Genomic DNA, 21,820 nt, shown 5'->3' on the forward strand with positions numbered 1-21,820 from the left:
CAAGTAAAAGAAAAAAAAATTCAGAGTTGGAGAAGAAGTGAGTTAGTAGTGAAAAAAATGGGTTCAGAGAACGAAGATCCACAGAAATTGAAGCGATTAGCGGCGGATTCATATGACTATGATAACGACTCCAAATGGCCTGATTATTGGAACAACGTTCTCATCCCTCCTCATATGTCTTCTCGTCACGACGTCGTTTCACACTTCAAACGCAAATTCTATCAACGCTATATTGTAACTCTTTTTACACAACCCTTTTTCTTTATTTTCATTAATTTCTCATCAAGTTTCGATTTTTATTCTTTTTAGTCATTTGGGTCATCGTACAATTACATATGTAGTTCGTTTTTTTTTTAATAATTATTATTACATTTAACTTCAATAGTGCTATTTTTGTTGTTGTTATAGTTAGTATTTGTATTCAATTAATCATGATTTATGATTTTAATTTTATTATTAAATAATTAGTAATACCTAAGGTTCCGGTTGGATGCTTGATTTAGTGTGTGTATTTTAGGTGGATTTGTTTTATTTTCATGAATTAGTAAATTGATAGTAATTATTTGTTTTTTTGTGATTTCTGTTTTTGATGAGATTGTTTGTAAAGTTTTTAGTAAATTTTTAGAGGTTGTTAATGAGAATTACAACACTCTTTAGTACAAGTGTTGTCAAATAGAGGTTATGGCATAGCAGAATTTGAACATATCGAAATTGCTATTGTTCCGCATATGCTGTTTTGTACAAAGTGTTATTGAGTGGCGATTATAACGACCTTGTATTGCTATAATGCAATAGAATTTGAACAAAATGCTATTTTTCAAGATCTGGTGATTGACAAAACTGTTTAGTATAAAAGTTTGTACAAGTTGAGTATGGGAAAAGAGAATGTATATGAATACCCAGGTGTTACAATTATACTTTGTGTGTGTTTGGAAACTTGTGTTTTTGAGTTGACAACATGAGTTTAAGCAGAAGCTACAGCTTGGAGAGTGTATTCACTGTACGATGGGATCTCTGTAGAGTGCGGGTTTGAATTCAAACATGACATTAGTGTGTTTGGTTTCTATAGAAATACATGTTGGAATTGATTTTTTTTCTCCTCTTAAACTGTATTTTAGTAAAATACATGTGTTTTGTTACTGTTGGGTAAAATTGATTTTGACTACAAAACTTGGTTTGACTAGAAGTAATAGGAAGTAGCTTTTGCATTGAGTTGATTTTTGTTTACCTTTACCAAGTTTTGCATCAAAGTAAAAATATATACGCATAAATCTCTTCACTTCAACTTACTTGTAACAAAATCAATTCCATATAAAAACCGTGTGTATCAAATGCTTACCGAAACACACTTATTAATTCAACCCACAAAACAGTACAAAACGGTGTTTTTTTTATGAGATTTCAGTTGTTTTACTTTTACTTGTGAACTATTTTCGAGAGTTGTATGGATAAAAATTGTCACTACACATGATTTAGATAGAGCATTACTTTATCTAAGATTTTTCTGTTGTTGTATACCAAATTTTTTATTTTGAAGCTGCATATTGTATATTTTATATCAGGTGAATACGTCATGTTTTCACTAACTTGCTAAATTGGTTGTAACTATTGGATACCGAACAGGATCCTGATCTTGTGGTAGAACCAATGTCTTTCGGCAGTTCAGCTCAGCCACCACGGTCATCAGCTACCTCATCGTCGTCATCACCACCCCGGTCAAATGATCCACCTCGTGCAAGAAGCTCTGGTAAACATATTATTTATGCTAATTTCGTAAAAAATTTAGAATAGAACAAAGAGGCCACAGTGGAGCACACCTTGGTAATCATATTTGTTTGCTTTTTGTTGCATGCTGCGCTGCCTTTTACAATATTTGTTGGATTTTTCTGCAGGATCATCAACCAATAGAACCTCTGGGACATCTGCTACTGCGGGTCCTAGTCCGACTCCTCTGCGTTGGGATCGACAGACGATTCTATTTTCTGTTAATGCTTGGGTAAAGCCTTTTCACTGTTAATGCCCTAATTGCATATTGACATTTTTTATGAGTGTATTTGACTGATTGTTTCTTCAATTCTCTTTTTATTTGTTACAGCTGTTTTTAAAGAATGGTCACTTTTAATAGTTTTCATCTGTTTGTTACAGCTTCTGGAAAATAATCTAAAAACTGCTTAAAATGAGAAGCTGTTTTGAGTAGCTTCTCTTAAAAATAAATTTTTATAGCTGATTTTAAAAAAAAGAAGTGATTTTCATTATAGTGGACAAACACAAAATAGCTTATGCTTTTTTGAAAAAAGTTTAAATATGTATTTGGTCCCTGCAAATATACCACTTTTTGATTTTAGTCCCGGTAAGTTTTTTTGTTTAGATTTAGTCCTCGTAAAATCAGAGACAATCAATTTTGGTCACTAAAAAAAGAGAGCTGATAAACTGCCATGACAAGTGGGCTTATAAATACACACCGACACATCATCTTTGATGATATATTAAAATATTTTATATTATTAATTAATAAATTTATTTATTGATCATTTAATAATTAGTATTATTTTATAAAGAAAATATGAATAGAAATTAAAAGAAGGGTTTTTGAAAAACTTGTCTCTAAATGTTGATTTGACGTTAGGGACTAAAGTCAGTCTCTGATTTTATAGGGACTAAATCCAAACAAAAAAATTTACGGGGACTAAAATAAAAAAGTGGTATATTTGCAGGGACCAAATACATATTTAAACCTTTTAAAAATCTCTAACAAATAAAAAATCACTTTTTTATAATCCATAACAAACGAGCTTTATTCTTAAGAATTGTACATGTCAGTTATATGTTAGTATGCAACTACTGATCATATTTGTTTTTATCCCTATTCCAATTTCCATATTGAAATTGTGGATTTGGCAAATATATGATAAATAACCCTTTCTGTCAATGTTCCGAATCACTTCTGTTATTGATGCTTTTATTTAAATATATTTTCTGCAGGTATTTGTCGTGGCTTTCCTTGCAGCTGTTCCATTGATACCTAAGCATCTTTCTCACAGGGCTTATCGTCTTTCTTTTATGGGTACTACATGCTCTTCTTTATACTCATTGTACTCACAATATGGGGTAAGTTTTTGTTTTGATTTTACAGTCACCATTATCTTCTTCATGTTACGATTCTTTTATCTTTAATACATTGTTATGCTGTCTTGTGCGATTGCAGAAGCCTAGAGCGTGGAGTATGCAGGCCTTACAAGTTTACTTTCAGTCGATAATAGCTTCAAAGGATTTTATATACTTTGTGTACTGCTTTACGTTTGTTACATCACATCTTTGCCTTAAATGTGAGTATTCATTAGTCAAATCCTATTATATTCTTGCTTGTTTTTTCCTGAAGGGATGCAATGTTATCACTCTATTTCCTCACTTTGCCGTCGTCGTTGTGCCTTCTATAACGTGTTTTAATTATGTTGCAGTTGCTTTGATCCCTATCTTATGTTGGTCATTTGAACACGTCGCCAAGTTCCTTAGACGTAATTTCAGTCGCTCTACCTTGTACAGGTGAATAATGTCTCAAAATTTTACACCAGTAAGTTGCAACACAGATTATGATGTTGCTAAAAGAGACAGCATCGGTCTTATTAAGCATAGGACGGGTATCATCATCTATATATATATTTATTTTATAAAGATTTTCAAACTGACATTGTTAATTAAGTTTTCCATTAGAATTTAATGTAATGACTAAAGCCAACCATAGCATTTCTTATATAAACTTCAATTTATTCTGGTACATTGTTGGATCATTTTTTCTAGAATTAGATTTTGATTTATAGATGGATGCCAAAAACATGTAATTTACATTATACCAAATAAAACCTGAATAATTAATCTTCACATCTGTATGCTTAATTGTTTATCATTAACAATTTTGCTCGGCTTCCACCTACCTCAACTCCAAATAAAGGATTGCCTGCAATATTTGTTAGGTGACACTTTTTTTGTTCTAATATGCATAATTTTTTTTGCTTGAATAGGAAGTACTTGGAAGAGCCTTGTGTTTGGGTGGAGTCAAACAATACTACTCTCAATATTCTAACATCGCATGCTGAGATCGGACTTGGATTCCTGCTTGTCATCTCGTTGTTCTCGTTAGTTTCTCAAAATTTTCCTTTCCTTATTTTCCCAATGTTCCTGTTTTACGTATCTCTTTTTATATTAAAGTTGTTGTTTTCCTCTTGTAAATGTAACACTTATTTTCGACAAACACATGCAGGTGGCAACGCAACATAATGCAAACATTTATGTACTGGCAGGTTTGTTTCATCGCTACCTGCATATATACGTGCTAATTTTATTTTTTTTATTTCCTCGAGTGATGTTAATTGGACCTAAATTACGAAAAGACTCGTGTTTTTTAAATAGTGTTTGGAAAAGTTTATATGCGCATATCTTATACATAAGCATTTGTACAAATATACGGAAGAGCTTATAAAAATTAACTTTATGGTATGGCCATGAGCTTTTTTCATAAGCTCTCAGAGCTTATAAATAGTTTATTCCAAGCTTATACTAAGTTAACCTTTATTCCCTTGTTAATTGAAGAGAAATGTTATTCATAAGCTTTCATATTGTATAAGTGTTTATGTAAGCACTTATTCAATAAGTGTTTAAGTTGTCTATCTAAATATCTCCTTAATGAGACAAATCACATACATGTGTGAGACGAGAAGAGAAGGAACAAAAATCATTAGAGAGAGAAGTCACTTTAATAGATGAAAAATTTATTTGCAACTATATGTTATGTAAAAGTTACGAATTGTTTTTTGTCTCAATGAACAATATCCTTACTAAATATAGACATTGAAGAAAAAAAAAATCATTTGTAGCACGGTGCAACAGACTGTAGATCCGTTTGATATAGAGAGAAACATTTTCTCGCTTGATCGAACAGTTCTACAGGTTGCTCTACACCGTACAGCAATGGTAGATGATCAATACATTACCAATACTAAAATTATATATTTTTTTACTTGTTTTTGTCTTTCCTCTTGCAGCTTTTGAAACTCATGTATCATGTTCCTGTAACTGCTGCATACCATCAGAGTGTTTGGGCTAAAATCGGGAGGGCAATAAATCCGGTCGTCCACCGCCACGCACCATTCTTGAAAACTCCTCTATCTGCAGTCCAAAGATGGTGGTTAAGGTAGAAGTTTGGCTAAAGTTATTTATTTCACTGGAAATCACCAAGTAGACTTTTTTTGTGTTTTTCACCTCCAAATACAAATTGGTTACAGTGAACTGAAGTAGATTTTGGGTTGAATAATGATTTAATTGTTATTGACTATTTGATCAAGTATTGTATGTTTAAATTATACTTTAGGTTTATTCCTATTAACCAATCAAATCTAAGAAACAATTGTTTTGACTATATAATAAATAATTATCTCTGCAAAACACCTTTTAATAAAATTTGTGTAAATTTCTTCAACTTCATAAAATATTTATAAATATTTTATTTTATTATCAATGATATTCAAACTTTTCACTAACCTTACAAATATAATATTACACACATTTTATTTTTTATTTTTTCATTGACATTGATAGTGTTTGTGTCGAAAAATAAAATTGTATTTATTATTATTTTAATTCCTATGTTCTTTAGTTTGATTAAATATTTAACTTCATTTGAAAAAGTCTAATTACTAATACTGTCTGTTGGAAAAATAAATTGTAAAAAAACTAGGTCATTTCAAATGAATAAATAGCTTGTTTAAATTTGCCAAAAATAGATCACAGAATATTTAGCAAAAAAAAGAATTGAAATAGCAACAAAGAAAAAACAGTTTTATTTTAACAAGCAAGCTGAGAGTCAAAGGGAATTTTCTTGTGTTGTTTTTAATTACAAACCTTTTAATCAAGGTTTAAGTTAAATAAAGTATCAAATTCTTATTAAAAAAGACAATTTTAAACGATTATTATATGAAAAAAATTAAGTGAACTATATATTTTGCAAAAATTCAAATAAAAGAAGAAAATCGTCATAAAAGAACTTTTACTATTGCATTTGAGTGATATGAATGGAACAGAATGCTCTTTTGACTCAAAAAATATTCCTTAGAATTTGAAAGAATTATGAATCATATTTGTAATCACTTTTCAAAATTTACCATTGTTTATATTGATGATACTTCAATTTTTTTCACATTAAACATATCAACATTTTAGACACATAAAGTAGTCTTGTTGTTTCTAAAACAACAAAAATTAATGATTTTTAAACCAAAATCTATTTCATTGGTCATATATCCACCAAATAACTATCGTCACCGTTCATAGAGCAATAGTTTTTGCCTATAAATTTGTTAGGACCTAGTATAATATTTAGAGTTAGTTAAATGAACTCTTTTTTTAAAAGTAGTACATGCTATATGAACACCTCAAATTTTAATGTCGATAATATAAGGGAAAAAATTACATTAAAGAAAAGAATTTAGATTGATCAATAAAAAATTTAAATAAAATTTGATAATAAAAAAAAATCTTTATTTGATTGATTTGATGTGAATTTTCGTTTAAAGAAAAATCGTCCAATAAAATTTTAAAATTAAATATTTAATAAAACTCAATTATAAAAAATTGTGATTTATTCTATCAAATTATCAATATTATTAAACTTCTGTATGATCAACTTAAAAAGATTATCCTCCTTGAATTAATATCCATACAAATGTAAAAATTATCAAAAATATGAAGCAAAACATCTTCCATGCCTTCATCTTCTTATTCCACAAACATTCAAAATCGTTGAAAGAGATGTTTCTAATGGTTATGTTTGTATTCTTAAACAAAAGGTTACTAATAAAGAACAAATAATTGTTTATGCTTCCAAACATCAAAATCCTACACAACAAAAGCATAATTCTATTAACAGTGAAGTATGATCAATTGTTTTATCTATTTAAAAATTTCAATCTAGTTTGTTAAATTAAAATATTTGGTTCGTGTTGATTGCAAATTTGTAAGATATTTTCCAAAAGGATGTTGAAATTTTGATATCAAACAAATTTTTGCTACGTGATAAGCAATTTTCAGTATTTCTAATTCAATTTCGTCCCTTAAATATTTAAAATATTTTTTTGTGAAAATAGTTAAGAGTATCGTCTTCTAATTTAAAGTTCTTCATCTTTTTACATACAAGACGTGTGAATTTAACTGCCATAAAAATAATGCTATTTAAAAAAAACGAAAATATTTTCTTATTACTATTAAAGAAAATTATGATTGGCCAAAACAAAATACAATCACCATTCTATAGGTTTTTTGTTTTGTGATTATATAACATATTTTTTGGTAAACTATATTATTATTTTTTCTTTTAAAACGCAATCGTGTTTTTGCAGCTATATTATTCGTAAATGGAGCAGTAATATTCGCGCTACACAAACCGAGACATTAAAATCAAATCTCCGATTTCGTAGCCGGCGGCGGCGACGATGGCAACTCCAAATAACAACCGTGAAAAGCTTCGACGACGTCCTGTTCGCCAACGATCTTTCACCAGAGATATTGAACACGTCGCCGCTGAGACTTACTTAATCACTCGTCTCACCTTTACGCTTCTTCAGTATCTCGGGTACTATTCTTGTTTTTTTTTTATTATCAGATTATTTTATTTACTTCTTAGTTTTGCTTTTTATGATTACGTTCTATAGTAACACATGTTTACCAAATTACTTTCAAGTTTTAAGATTTCATTTTCTCTCTCTTTTTTTTTAATAAGTTATGTTTTTGGATAAATTTCTAAATAACTAGTTATAGTAATACTCCCTCTAAAATCATTTATTAGCATATATAGGTAGTTATCGTAAAAGTGAAACATTATGAATGATCTACCCGTTGTAATGATTTACAGTATAAAAGCTATTTATAATGATTGTGCAATTAAATTAAATTCTATATATATTCGCACTTATAAAGAAAAGAGTTTAATTCTTATGTAGTTACCATTTATAGTTAATTGCTTTTAATTTTGGAGATCTTTGTACCAATACAGTTGGATCAATCTTTAACCGGACTTTAACAAACTCTGGAGCACTAAGGTCCTATTTTCCTATTCCTTAGAGCGGAAAAGTTAAGACTGAAAAAACATTTCTTCATTTCATGTAAAAAATGAATGAAATTAGTAACTTACTCCTAATTATAATTGACACCTCCTCACAACATTAAGAAAGTAATTTAAGGATAGTTTTAGAATGATGATATTAAATGTGTCAATATAAGTTTAAATCTGCTTATATTAAAGTTAAAAGAAGTAGGCAATTTTTTTTTTTTACTTATAATTGAGTCAGGAAGGAGTGATGTTTTAAAAATGGAAAGTTAGACATCAAACCGGTGAGATCGTCAGCTCATGGTTTAAATCAAGTACGATAGTAACTAAACCATAGGTAATGCTGGTGGAAAAAAATGCAGTCTACATGCGTCTTTTAGATTTGCAGTGAGTTTTTTTATGAAAGAAAAGATAATTTTTCCCAAAATGCTTTGAATAGACATTTCAACCGTTTTGATTTTATAGACAAATACTAGTTGTTATAATTCATATATTATGTTAGTGGTCTGAATTTGAATCCTGATTCTCCTTTTCAAACTCCTTCGAGCATCCCAGCTAAATCACTTAAGGGGACATTTCAAAGAGTGAATATATACAAGAATGAAATTTGGATGATTTACCATAGTTAATTTAGGGTGCAATTGGATAAATAGTTTATGAAGTGCTTCAATGACAATAAGTTCTTATTATAAAGAGTTTTTTTTTTAAGTTGTATTTATAATCAAGGAAGAAATGAGGTTAAAGTTAAACTCTACTTAAGAACTACTATGTCAGCATTGTCTTTATCCATAAGCTATCTTATGGAGCTTATTAAATAAGCTAAAACAGTTTATTGGCATATCATAAGTTATTTCTATAAACCCTTCCATATATAAGTGTTTATGTTATTAGATAAGTCTAAATAAGCTCTTTCAAATGCCTCTTAGTCATAAATAGTACAAGTTTTATGCATACATACATGTTAAGCTTTTATTTTCATTAGCTGCAATATTTTGGAGCTTATGAAAATTAGGCAAAAACAGCTCCAAGTATTTCATAAGTATTTTCCTGAAACTAGCAAAAAAATATCTGCTTCAAACTCCCATAGCAGATTAAGAGAAGTAAACAATCCTGATCAAGAGAATAAGCAGAGAATAATGTTGCTTCTAGAAAGCTTTAGCATTTCTCTCTAGTCATATGCACCAAAGTCTTGGGATAGAACTCTTTATGTTCACATGCATGAGGATTATTTCGTTGTGGCATAAATTAAATTCTGATTTGTGAACTGTGCAGTGTTTTATTTTCTATTGAAATTCTATTCAGGATTGGTTACCGTTGGATTACAAGATTACTAGCTCTTGGATGTTATGCCATGCTACTTATGCCCGGTTTTCTACAAGGTTTGTTGAATATAATTGTGCAGTTCTCCTTTCTTATCTTTAATTGTGGTAAATGTTAGGCTTCGTTAATTTACTTTGGCTGCTTCACCTTCATGGATATAGAATTTAGTTTATCATGCATTTTCTTGTGCATTCTTATGAGTTATGACATCACGTTTGTCTCTTTCTCTTACTATTTATTTTCTGCAGTTGCATATGTCTATTTCTTCTCAAGCAAGGTAAAGCGAAGCATTGTTTATGGAGATCAGCCTAGAAACAGGTAAACTATAACAGTGTTAAATCTATCCTGTGATTTCGATTATTCCATTTACTGGGTGCTCAATTTTCTGTAAATCATGTTTTTGCAGGTTGGATCTGTATCTACCTGTTGATGTCAGTGAACCTAAGCCAGTTTTGATCTTTGTAACTGGGGGAGCATGGATTATTGGGTGAGTCGTTTGAAATAGCTATGTGGTGTTTCTTGAGTTTGGGTGTTAAGTTACTCCCTATGTTTTATTTTTATAGGTGAATGTTAGTATATTAGTCATTATGTTAGTATTTTCTCCTCCAGTTCTTTTGACCCTTAGCTCAAACTAGTTGAGCTACTCCCTAGTCCCTATGGTGTTGATTCTTATTCAGAGCTTACAATAGTACTTTCTTTTAAGCTTTCCCATTTCTGCAATGCCAGTAGCCCACTGCTGCTGAATGCTGATTTTATACGAAATCCTATCCAACCAATCATGTGTTTTACAAGTTCAAAATTGGAAGGCCACTTTAAGATAATATTTGGAACAGTTTCATCATCTAAGCTATAGCACAATGATTCTTATGTTGCTGGAAATGCCATATACCTTGAAAAGTGGCGATCAGTGTTTGTACTTTAAGTCTTTAATTGAAAACTACTACATGTTATAGATGTTGATTTAAAACATGAACAGAACTCTTGGGTGCACATGGGACAACATAATCTAACTGGTTTGTGATTGATAGATGCTTCAATTAAGAAGTATGCCATGCCTGGTTGTTGAATTTGAATTTTGAAAATTCAGACACACTTAAAGGATTTAGTTGATGTAACAGTCAGTTTGAATTCTTTCTCACTTTCTCATACCAGAAGTTATTGGTCTGAATCTGAAGCACCATGGCATGACAATAGTTTAGTTGTGTATATGCATTTGTACCTTATGTTCATCTATCTATCATCTTTTAAATATAAATTGATTTTCTTTGGGTTTTGATTCAGGTATAAAGCATGGGGATCCCTTTTAGGACTACAGTTGGCAGAAAGAGACATCATAGTGGCATGCATTGATTACAGGTACCTGGTCTCAGTTCAAGAAGTGCAAGATTGAGTCTACAATTTACCTTTGGTCCGACTTCCTCTATGTTTGAGGTATTCTGGTGGACAAATTGGGTGCTTTGTAGTCTATTACTCTTATTTTTTGGGCATCGAGTCCAGGCTATTCATAATTTTTCCTCGCACTATTTCCTAAAACTTAATCATGTTCAGTGGCATATATTTTTTTTGAATTTTTTTTCAAATGTTAAAAATATATTGTACATCACCCTTATGATAAGCATATGTAGAATGGATATCTTAATGTTTAATGGCTTATAGGTATTAAAGACATTCCAATACAATTATGCTCTCTTTTATGTATAATATAACTTAAAGGGTAGAAACTTTCTAATATTTGACGGCTTATAATGTTTGATGGTTGTTAAATTTAATTTGCAAAATTTTGGCTATATTAGCAGTTAAAATATCTTCTTTATCTGTGAATGCAGAAACTTTCCTCAAGGAACCATCAGTGACATGGTAAATGATACTTGTCAGGGAATTTCCTTTGTCGTCAATAACATAGCTAGTTATGGAGGCGACCCTAATAGGTAACATACTACTATTATGCATGGTTCTTTTTCATCAGATCCTTATACTTTGAGATTTATTTATTTTTCCTTTTTATTGATAACCATGTAATAGGATTTACCTAATGGGACAATCTGCCGGTGCACATATTTCGGCTTGCGCTTTACTGGAACAAGCAACCAGAGAATCTGGAAAAGGAGATAGTGTTTCTTGGAGTATTTCCCAGCTAAAAGCTTATTTCGGTTTATCAGGAGGGTAAGACACTGCAATACAAGAAAAATGGTCAATTTCAATAATATATCTCAGTTCTTTTTGGGTTGTCTAGAAAACTTCAGAGTTTCATGTTATCTGCCATTAGACCACCAAACTGATTTGGTAATGGGAAGGCCGTTTAACAAGTGTATTTGTTGTAGGGATGCTAATGATCATGGTAATGTCCATCAAGCCCAGTTTTGCACATTGCACCCACTAATTGCTTAGCAGCAAACTATTTAATCTATATGAAAAGTGATTGGAAAGTAGTTGAAGTCTCTTGGTCTAAAGTTTGGTCTCTTGTATGCTTCAGTAACCATTTTCATTTATTTTTGCTTTTCACAAGGCAAAAAGATTAAAAAAACAGTGGTGTTAGGCTTGTTTTGTGAGAACAAGCCCGACTGTTTGACAATTGCAATATTAAATTTGTTCATTAATCAATTGGTTTATGTATGTCCAATGTTGTTAAATAGCGTATATGTTGTAGTAGAATTTGAACAAATCGTTGTTGTTCCGTAATATGCATTTCAGTACAAAATATTTCAAATAGCGGCTATAGCAGAATATGAACAATCAACAAATCACTATTTTTCGCGATCTACTATTGACAACTTTGTGTATGTCAAAGGATCATCAGTTAACCCTGTCAACATGTGCGCAGATACAACTTATTGGATTTAGTCGATCACTTTAACAATCGTGGCTTGTATCGTTCCATATTTTTAAGGTATTTCTCAAATAACCTAGTTTCATTATGGCTATATGGTGTGCTAAATTATTTTGCCAATCCTTATAACTTATTATCATTGTAGCATAATGGAAGGTGAACAATCTTTGAAGAAATTTTCTCCCGAAATCAAAATTCAAGATCCATGCATCAAAGATTCCATTCCTCTCTTGCCCCCTATAATTCTTTTCCATGGAACTGCTGATTATTCCATACCATCAATTGCAAGGTGAGTTGTAGTCTTGAAATTCATTGATGTCACCCTCTTTAACCGCGTTGAAAGAAACTACTACAGGTCTTAACCATAAAATTTCAAGCTGTATTTCCATGTTATGAACAAAATAGTCATCAAAGTTTGGAAAAGTTTTAGGTTGTTTGTCGATTTCCTGCCTCAACCCTCCACTTTTTATGAGTTCAGGACTAGTAATGTTAAGCTTGTCAACCAAACAAGGCTTAGGCAAAGTTTAATTACAATTAGTACCATTCAATTAAACATGACTCTTTAATTTTTTTTGATATTGTGGGTCATCCTTTTATTTTCATGCTATTGGTGTTGATTTGTATGGAGTGTGGACAAAACACCATGATGGATGTTAAAATTTACTCTTATAAATAAAAACATCAATTTGATAATTTTATTTTCTAGACTTTCAAATATTGGTGTCAAATTCTTGGTGGCACTGGCTTCACTTATAGATATTGATGAGTGATTGTTTGCAGTGAACAGTTTGCTGATGCTCTCAAGAAGGCGGGGGCAAAAACTGATCTGATTCTATATGATGGGAAAACACATACAGATTTGTTTCTTCAAGTAAGTTAAAATTTATGCCAAATTCCGTGTCTAATTTCAATTGTTTAAAACTTCTTATTTAGTAATACAGAATTAAATGCTTCCTATTACGCATTTTTGTGAAATTAACTGTCCAGTAGATAGTTAAGTGAGAACATGTTAGGAAATAAAAGGGCATGAGAGAAAATTTCAGGGGAGAGTTTCAGGTTTCACAAACACCTGGGCATATCTGTTAACTTCTGTATTCTTCATATTTCATCTCGGTTCCAATATCTCTTAGGTAGAGAACTAGGGGTTTAGATATGTTTTTCGACAATTCTCGAGTCTTGCCTGCTGCTCCTTTGATATATCTGAGTATCTAAATTGCAGCTTTCCAATGGATATTATGGCAATTGTGGCCGTGTTTCCTTCTTTTTTTTTGCACTAAAATACAGATTTAGATCCTCTCATGTTAAAATTTCACCCTTGTCAAATGAAACACATGAGATAATTCATTGTCGATTATATAGGTTTACATAGCTTCCCTTAGAGGAGCAACAGTCATAGGAAAATAATATTTTGGGGAAGAAATACATGCTTATATTATTGTTGATCACATACTCTTGTGCTTGTGTTTATTACTATTAAACTATATGGTGCAATTAGTTGTTAAAGATGATGATTGTCGTCGCGTCTGTGTCTATGTTTGGTAGTTCATAATTACAAACCATCTGTAAAATGATATGTTAAAGACTGCAATTACTGATAGAGGGGGACTCGTTATTGTGATTTTTCTTATCATTTTTATCTTTTCAAAATGGATGGTTGTATTTGTAAGAGTTAAAAAATGTGCTGTACTTTTATTTTGTCTAATGAGTTTCTTATTTTCAACTATGCTATACAGGATCCACTCCGGGGTGGTAAAGAGGACCTGTTTGATCAGGTTGTTGCTATATTACATTCCAATGATAGTGAGGCTATTGCAAAGGATGCCACGGCACCACCAAGAAGACGGCTTGTTCCTGAGATTTTATTACAGTTAGCTCGCAAGATCAGTCCCTTCTAAGATTGTTACTGGTTGGGTTTTCATCTTCTATGCCTTCACTTCATCACTTTTGGGGTCTAGTGCAAATGGTTGGTGCGGAACCCTGGGTACCAAATTTGATTCATACTAAACAAAAAAACTCTTCATTCATTGAGTCACCATATTTCTTTGGTGGATATATGTTGAGGTTCATTATAAATGTAGCTTATCAGAATGCAGGGAGTAAGGGTGTTACCTAGATCTTCATGTTACATTCCTATATTCTATCCACTTTTATATGTTAAATTTAATTATTATTTTTAAGTAATTAAAGTAATTTGTTATGCTATTCTTTATGTTTAAATGCCCTGTATTCTGTTTTTATCTTTTTTTTCTTTCGCTTGGAGCCCGTTATTTATATCAATTTTAGTTAAAGTAAAATATTGAAAAAAAGTTGTTTATTTTAAATATTTATATGATTACAACATGTACATTGAATGTATTTTTTTCTTTTTGCAAATTTTTTAAACAAAAATGTTTTGGTCACATGATTTTTTCACTTCTAGCAGGCAAGTATTGATGCAATGGTAAGGTTGTTGCCCCTAATTCAAGAATTCAAATTCTGAAAATAGTCTCTACTTGTAGAAATAAAAACTTTACTTATCTGCTCTTTTCAGATGAATTCTGATGAGAGCCTCATGCAATAAGCCCCCGTTTTTTTCATTGAGATACCTCTCTTCGGTATGGTAAAAATATGGGTAGATATAAAAAAAATTCCTCTGCTCTTTTCATCATGGCAAAGTAGTGGTGAAATGACATTAATAAATTGGCACTCTTTCTTAATTTACCCATTCTATTAATACCATGAACCTTTTTTGTATTATGTATGTTTTTGTAAAGGTGACACCTAGATCTTCTTGTTACATTTCTATATTCTATCCTTTTTTACGTATGTTAAATTTGATTACTATTTTGAACGTAGTTTTCTAAATACAAAGCATATTGTAAGTTTTGGTATAAGTTTAAATATAGAGTAGCTTTTATTTTGAGATAAAATACATCAAATTCATTGTAGTTAATTATATAACGAATATAAGTTATTGCTACTCATTAATTATTCATTAAACACAATTAATATAAGTTTAAAATGTCATTAACCGAAATTTTTAATGTATTATTTGAACACAAATCGTAGTTAATTAATATCATGTATATTTGAACACTTAAATAAAAATCATGTAAATTTGAGTACAACTTGAATGGTTAAATAATGGACATATGTATATTTTAACATCTGAAATTATGGTTAATGATTGATAATATGTTGTGACGCCTTATTATATTCATTAGTCACCGGATGAACGTAATTGACCACACATTTAAACTAAATTAATTATCCAAATTAGTGTCAAAATTTATTATTAAATTTGTGTTAAAATATTATTGCTCTAAATATAAATATAGTAGTATCTTCTATCTATCGAGACATAATATTTCTCTTATGCATAATATTTTTTCTGACATCAAGTTATTTGGTCGTAGCAACAATTTAGTAGAAAGCTTTTAGAGATTTAAACTAAAGAAAATGAGTAATACTTAAGTGATTTGCACTCCGCTGATCTTCTATTTATATACTGTTAGTAGTAAATATATTTACATTTACAAGTAAATTAACAATATTGTTACTTCCTAAGGGCATATATGATATTACTTAGATACATGACTAACTATGTACATAAATATATTTACTACAACATGAAATACTAACATTAACTCCAACCACTGTCAGAACAATTTCTATAGAACATTTGAAAATTAAGACACTTGTTAGCATGATCCATTACTATAACAATCAAAATTAAAGTTTTCTTTTCTCTTTAAACAAATGCCAACACTCTTTTTTGGATCTCTCATTTCCCTTCTCGAGTCAAGTTACATCTAAATGATTTGTAACATTCTAATCATTACTTGAAGTTGAAGCAACCTCTACCATAGGTCTTTTTCCTTTGTCCTTAACAGATGAATCTATTACCTCGAGCATTCTTGTCTCATCTTCATTGCTGCTTTCGCTAGATGTATCACTCAATGTGTGAAACATCATCAGCTTCTGCTTCTTTGTACCTTGAAACGAGTAGCTTTGTGTTTTTCCAATTTGTAAAGGAAGCATAGATTTTGTTTGTGAGTTAGTTCGGTCCCTGCCTAAACTGTAGGTGGTTGATAACTTCCTTTCAATGCATTCCTTTTTTCTTACTATATCACCTAACTTTTGGAAAACTTCATTGTCCAATGATTCCTTTGCAGCTTTTCTCTCAAGCTCAGTAATTGTCTTAACCAAAGCTTTCTTTTGGAGCTGAAGAGAACACTGATTGGTCCAAAGGGTACAAATATGTGAAAAACTATTTACTATATCACCTAACTAAACTTATGAGCTGAACTACAAATTATTGACAAGCTTGAGGACTCAATTAAAAACTTTTTAGTTCAAGAAACTATTTAAAAATTCTTAAATAGTTTAGAGACCAACAGAGTAATTAAACCGAGAGCGAGTAAGGAGAAAGAGAAGAAGAACAAAAAGATAAGGATTTCAACTTACTCTCTTGTCAAGGAAACTTCCAAGGCCTTGATCTTGAAGTTTCTTTTTTGCCCAAAATGTACAGCAAAATCTTACAAGTCCAATTATTAGCACCAACAGAAATGACTCAAACAGCAGAAACAATTCTATTGCCCTTTCATTGCCTACCAAGAGCAAAAAAAATTCAAATTATATTCAACAATTGTTAAAAAGTTTTATTCTCACAACTCTCTTTTTAATTTTACCTGAATAGATGTTGACAAGCTTATTCCTTGCTTGAGAGCAGCTAGATGCAAGCTTCTGACCTATCAAGTGATAAGAAATTACTTATACAAAAAAATTTGTGTCATGTTTAACAATTTAAGGATTTAAAGCTGCATTTAGAAATCACTCAACTAAAAGCCAATCTACTGATTCAGTTGATTTTCAATGAACACTGGGAAAAACAATTATAGTTTTTTGTCCGAAAATCAATGTAGTATTATTTGAACACCGACAATGATTTAGACAAGAAATTTGTCTGCCTTACATTCAAATGTTCTCAACTAGAGAATATTGAATGTAAATGGTTAAATATGATTTTAGTTCCAACAAACAAAATCATGGCTTTTTAAGTTTAGTTTGACTTTTAGTCTTTATTTTGATTTTATAAAGTTCAAAACCTATTGTTTATCTATAGGCATGTGTAGAAAATATTTGTACCTGTTGTACGGCATTGCAGTGGGGTGTCAACCTCTGCATTGAATATCAAAACCAAGTTGTTAGTTCATTCAAACAAAATAACAAACATTTACTAAAAAAAAAAAAACAAGCATATAACTTGCAAAAGTGAAAAATCTAGGATATTTCTAGTGAAAAATGCCAAATGCAAATGTTACATTATGATTATTTAAGAGAGTGAATTATTACTTGAGGCAGCAAGGAATGTAAGAAGAATCTCCTCATTCACAACAAATTGACTTAGATCACTCTTGGATAATAAAGTTGAAAGCTGACCTAAATTGAATCAAAGCAATCAGAAAATAAGAAGGGTTGCTGCTATGTTATTGGAGAGAGTTTAATAGACATGCAGTGTCGGCCAACATCCAATGAAAACTGATGATTTTGCCACATAAGCTCATAAAATATCTGATTATCATTAGACGTCAATGTAAAACTAATTTACACTAACAGTCCATGTCCCCTTTACTCACGAGGAATTGGCAAAGAAAACATGTACCAGGATAGACTTGAGACCAATAGATTGATCCAGTAGCAGGAACCAACATAGTGAATATTGCAGCTTTCGGTTGAATTGCCGAAACAACGGTGTATTCGCCAATACTGTGGCTAACTTTTCCTTCCATCTCTATCTGTGAACTATAGACAGCAAATCCTGAACAATCAAGAAAAGGACCAACTTGAACAATAGAGTTCTCTGCATTTCTTCTTGAGAATTTCTTGAGTATCCCGGTTGGCGAAAATGAGTAAAGGAATCCATCCAATGAACCAATAGATATCCATCCTGTTCCATCAAGTGTGCTTCAGTAAATTAAGTAATAATGAATTTAGAGTTTCTAAAGTTAAAACTAATGAACCTTCTTAATAGAAAGTGAGTTACCATTAGAGTCCACAACAGGAGCACAGTCAATTTTGCTTAATGGTCCAATAGTGTTCTGCCACAAGATATTACCAGAAAAGACATCCAAAGCTAGTACAAGAGATTTTGTTGGAAATGTTACATAAAGATGACCATTGTTTCCAGGAGTTATTGTGAAACTTTTGTCTAATGAACTAAAATCATGTATCCATCTAAAGTCACGGCCACGAACTGACAAACAATACAGTTCTCCTTCTGTGTTTGCAATCTGTTATTTCATAGCATGGTTAAAATCAACTATAGTTCCAAAGTGAATAAATTATTAAATATTCACAATAAATCAAAGGATGAGTAAACCTTACATAAATACTAGCCTCACATTGATCAAGCACAGGAACTGATGCAAATGAACAATCTGTAAGATTTTTTCTGCATCCTTGACGGTAACCAAACTGGTAAAGCACAGGTCCTACACTCCAAAGAAAACGTCCGCGTGACGAATAAGCAAAGAGTCCTTGATTCTTGATATTGATGAATACATCTGAGCTTAATGTGCTTACTGAGAGCCCAATAATTTCAGTTTCTGCATGTTGACCTGCTTCTGGACCATAGAAAATTTCTACTACAGCTTCAGAACTTGCAATTTTTCCATACTTAATCATCAATATTCTATTTTCAGCTACCAAGTATATCTGCAAGTTCCTTACAACAATTACTATTCGCCATCACCATATTATATATCATGACAACTACCGAGTTTTAAAAAAAGTCATCTAGGTCAAATAGCAGCTATAGTGGTGCTACAACTCTATAGCGTAGCAGAATTTGAAAAAATTGCTACTATTTTCTGATACACTATTTAATACAAAAGTGTTGTCAAACAGTGGCTATAGTAGTTCTATAGCATTGTATTGTTGCGGAATTTGAACAAACAGGTATTTTTTTGCAATACGCACGACACTGATCTAGATCAAGGTATAGATGTTGTTCTTTGTACACTATTTACAAATTGAAGACAAAAATGGCAAGACTGCAAATTGATATAGGATGATCAAATATGATGACCAGCTATGATCTAGAACAGAAATAAATCAAGCATAAAAGTAAATTTACAGCAATAAAGTCATGAAATTGGATAAATAAGATAAGCTGTAGCTGTTAAACAGGTATAAATAGCGAGGAAGCATGCATCCTTAGCTTTCATTTATGTTTTATCATAGCGAATTAAACTACACTTTTGAAAAAACACATTACCTCCTTTTTGATGCATTTATCCAAACACAAAAGCCCAACACTAATATGTAGAAAACAAGAAAGTTCAGAGGAAAAAACAAATATTATTTATGAAGATTGATAAATGTGAAGCCATAACAATGTAACAAGAAATTGCAAAAGCAAAACAATGTAACATGAAATAAAAACTCATTACAACATGCTTTGAGTCCACATTTTTCATCTAATATAACAGATAACTAATTGGTCATACAACTAATCATAGTAGATTCATGTATGCTAAAAATTGTCTTTTTCTATTTTAGAATTTGGTCTAAGACCTAACACAACCACACAAATTCAGATTTTGAAGTGACGACTATCCAACCACTATAAGCATTACAAAGACTATATCTCTAGGCGATGTTGAACTCAAATCACCCTATGTTGTACCACTGCAATCGATGTTTAGAAATTGAACCGAACCAGTTGAACCGGGAACACACTATCTATGGTTCAGTTATTTGAGCAGTTTAATCACGGTTTTGTTCCTGTTTGAACAATTTTAAGCATTTGAAGCATGACTTAGAGGTCTCGCCAATTCGATTTTCAAATATTGGTTGCAATGAAGTAAGCAACAATTTTGGCCTTGATGCATTGTCACTATAGTCTCCATATGTATCAAAAATTGCAAAAATATTCTCATATGTGTATTGGTTTGTCACTTTAGTTTGATAGTCAAATATATCTCTTGTTGGTCAATTTAGTTCACGAAATTACTAACAGAGACACACTCATGGTATTTTGTAATTTTGATTCATTCAAAATTCTATAATGCCATTGCCTCATGCATATATGGACCAAAATGACTCTTTACTCGCAAAAGACATGGCCCAATAACAAATCACGGGGGTGGCTGCAATTAAGGCAAATTTTCCAAAACTCTAAGAGTTCATTGAATTTCTGTCAAATCATTCTAGAATGGTAAACTCGTAAACTACAAATAAAATCGAGAGTTCATCAATTTTATCAGAGTTTACTAAAAAGAGAGTTTACATGCGAGTTCATGTGACCTAGAATTGTTAACGCGTAAAAGTTTAATAATAAACTTGAGAATTTAACAAATTATAAGCAAGTGTATCTCCGAATCAAATTTATAAAACAAAATTAAAAATAAAAGTGAGTATGACCTTTCCATTACCACCATGAAGCGGAGCCATAGCAAGATTACATTTGTAATCAAGATGAATGGAGCATTCAATGGTACCATTGTTTTGAAATGCCAAAAAGGTTTGATCAGAACAAACATAGATTCTTCCATCATCTTCTCCAATAAGTGGCTTAGAAAGCAAATGATGTGTAGAAACAGAAGAAGAAGACAATGCATGAATCAATGGTAATAATGCAAGGAGAAGTAAAAATGTCATTGACATCATCGTAAAAAACCATGAAACTTGTAACTCAAGAGAGAAAAACCGTTAATAACTGACAAAAAAACAGTTTATGAGAAAAATACAAGACATGTAAGTAAATAACACTGAAGTTATATCAATAAAATCAGACTGAACTCTCGGATTGGATTATCTACTGTCAATTTGAGAAAAATACATCAATGCCTTCATTAGTTTTAATATTAAATCATAAATAGAGGATAATTCACTAATTAAATCATTAATACAATAACTGTCTTGACTTAAATAATAATTGTCTTGACTTAAATAATAACTACCTTCTATATTAAAAAAAAAACTGTCAAAATGAAATGTAAACACTAAAAAAACCTTGACAACCGCAAAAAATAAAAAACCTTGACAACCACAAGTCACAACTTATTCTTACCACCACAACTTCACCAAATAACACTTTTTAAATAAAAAAATAACAATAATATAACACTTTTCAACTTTTCAATATTACATATATTTTTTGTCAGTGACACATAAAACTAGCAATAGAAATATTTATAATTAAAAAAAAGTATATATATTTGTCAGTAATAATTTAAATTATAGAAATATATTTGATATTCAAACATAAAAAATATAAAATAAATATTTATCATTGATAAATATTAAAAAATAATGAATAATATCTATAATGCATGCATAAAAATAACATGACAGTTGTTACAATTTCAGATAATTGAAAAAGAAAAAAGCAATAATAATAATAATAAAGAATAAAAAAGTAGTTTATAAAATAAAATGAGACACATATTTGTTATCGATATATAAAAATATAAGATAAATATTTGTCATTGATATATATAAAATATGAGACAAATATTTGTCATTGGGGCATAGCAAACGTGGGAGAAATATTTATAACTAATAAATATAAATAAAAAAAAAACAAGGTACAT

General features: G+C 30.7%; 3 protein-coding genes across 4 annotated transcripts; 2 read left to right on the forward strand and 1 right to left on the reverse strand.

The window, feature by feature from the left end:
* Positions 1-5,338, forward strand: LOC101499968 (uncharacterized). The gene is made up of 9 exons (XM_004514376.4): positions 1-234; positions 1,624-1,747; positions 1,893-1,996; positions 2,983-3,108; positions 3,206-3,326; positions 3,459-3,543; positions 4,020-4,133; positions 4,259-4,298; positions 5,040-5,338. The coding sequence occupies exons 1-9, from the start codon at positions 58-60 to the stop codon at positions 5,190-5,192; spliced, it is 1,044 nt and encodes a 347-aa protein (XP_004514433.1). The 5' UTR covers positions 1-57; the 3' UTR covers positions 5,193-5,338.
* Positions 5,339-7,345: 2,007 nt separating this feature from the next.
* Positions 7,346-14,444, forward strand: LOC101500632 (isoprenylcysteine alpha-carbonyl methylesterase ICME). 2 transcript variants are annotated; one of them, XM_073365572.1, is made up of 11 exons: positions 7,346-7,621; positions 9,398-9,474; positions 9,664-9,733; positions 9,822-9,902; positions 10,697-10,771; positions 11,242-11,343; positions 11,438-11,578; positions 12,237-12,302; positions 12,388-12,531; positions 13,030-13,113; positions 13,976-14,116. In XM_073365572.1, exons 1-10 carry the CDS (start codon positions 7,482-7,484, stop codon positions 13,070-13,072), a joined length of 939 nt encoding a protein of 312 aa, XP_073221673.1. In that variant the 5' UTR covers positions 7,346-7,481; the 3' UTR covers positions 13,073-13,113; positions 13,976-14,116. The 2 variants fall into 2 exon arrangements, with proteins under 2 accessions (XP_073221673.1, XP_004514435.1); XM_004514378.4 differs by having other exon boundaries at positions 7,347-7,621; positions 13,023-13,113; positions 13,976-14,444.
* A 1,381-nt stretch (positions 14,445-15,825) lies between these two features.
* LOC101502733 (protein GAMETE EXPRESSED 3) lies at positions 15,826-21,102 on the reverse strand. The gene is made up of 9 exons (XM_073365086.1): positions 20,649-21,102; positions 18,609-18,938; positions 18,268-18,514; positions 17,887-18,171; positions 17,577-17,663; positions 17,370-17,402; positions 16,913-16,972; positions 16,689-16,831; positions 15,826-16,457 (listed from the first exon to the last, which is right to left on the reverse strand). Exons 1-9 carry the CDS (start codon positions 20,892-20,894, stop codon positions 16,053-16,055), a joined length of 1,836 nt encoding a protein of 611 aa, XP_073221187.1. The 5' UTR covers positions 20,895-21,102; the 3' UTR covers positions 15,826-16,052.
* Positions 21,103-21,820: the final 718 nt, after the last annotated feature.

This window comes from Cicer arietinum, chromosome 2, assembly GCF_000331145.2.
Source record: "Cicer arietinum cultivar CDC Frontier isolate Library 1 chromosome 2, Cicar.CDCFrontier_v2.0, whole genome shotgun sequence".
NCBI lineage: Eukaryota > Viridiplantae > Streptophyta > Magnoliopsida > Fabales > Fabaceae > Cicer > Cicer arietinum.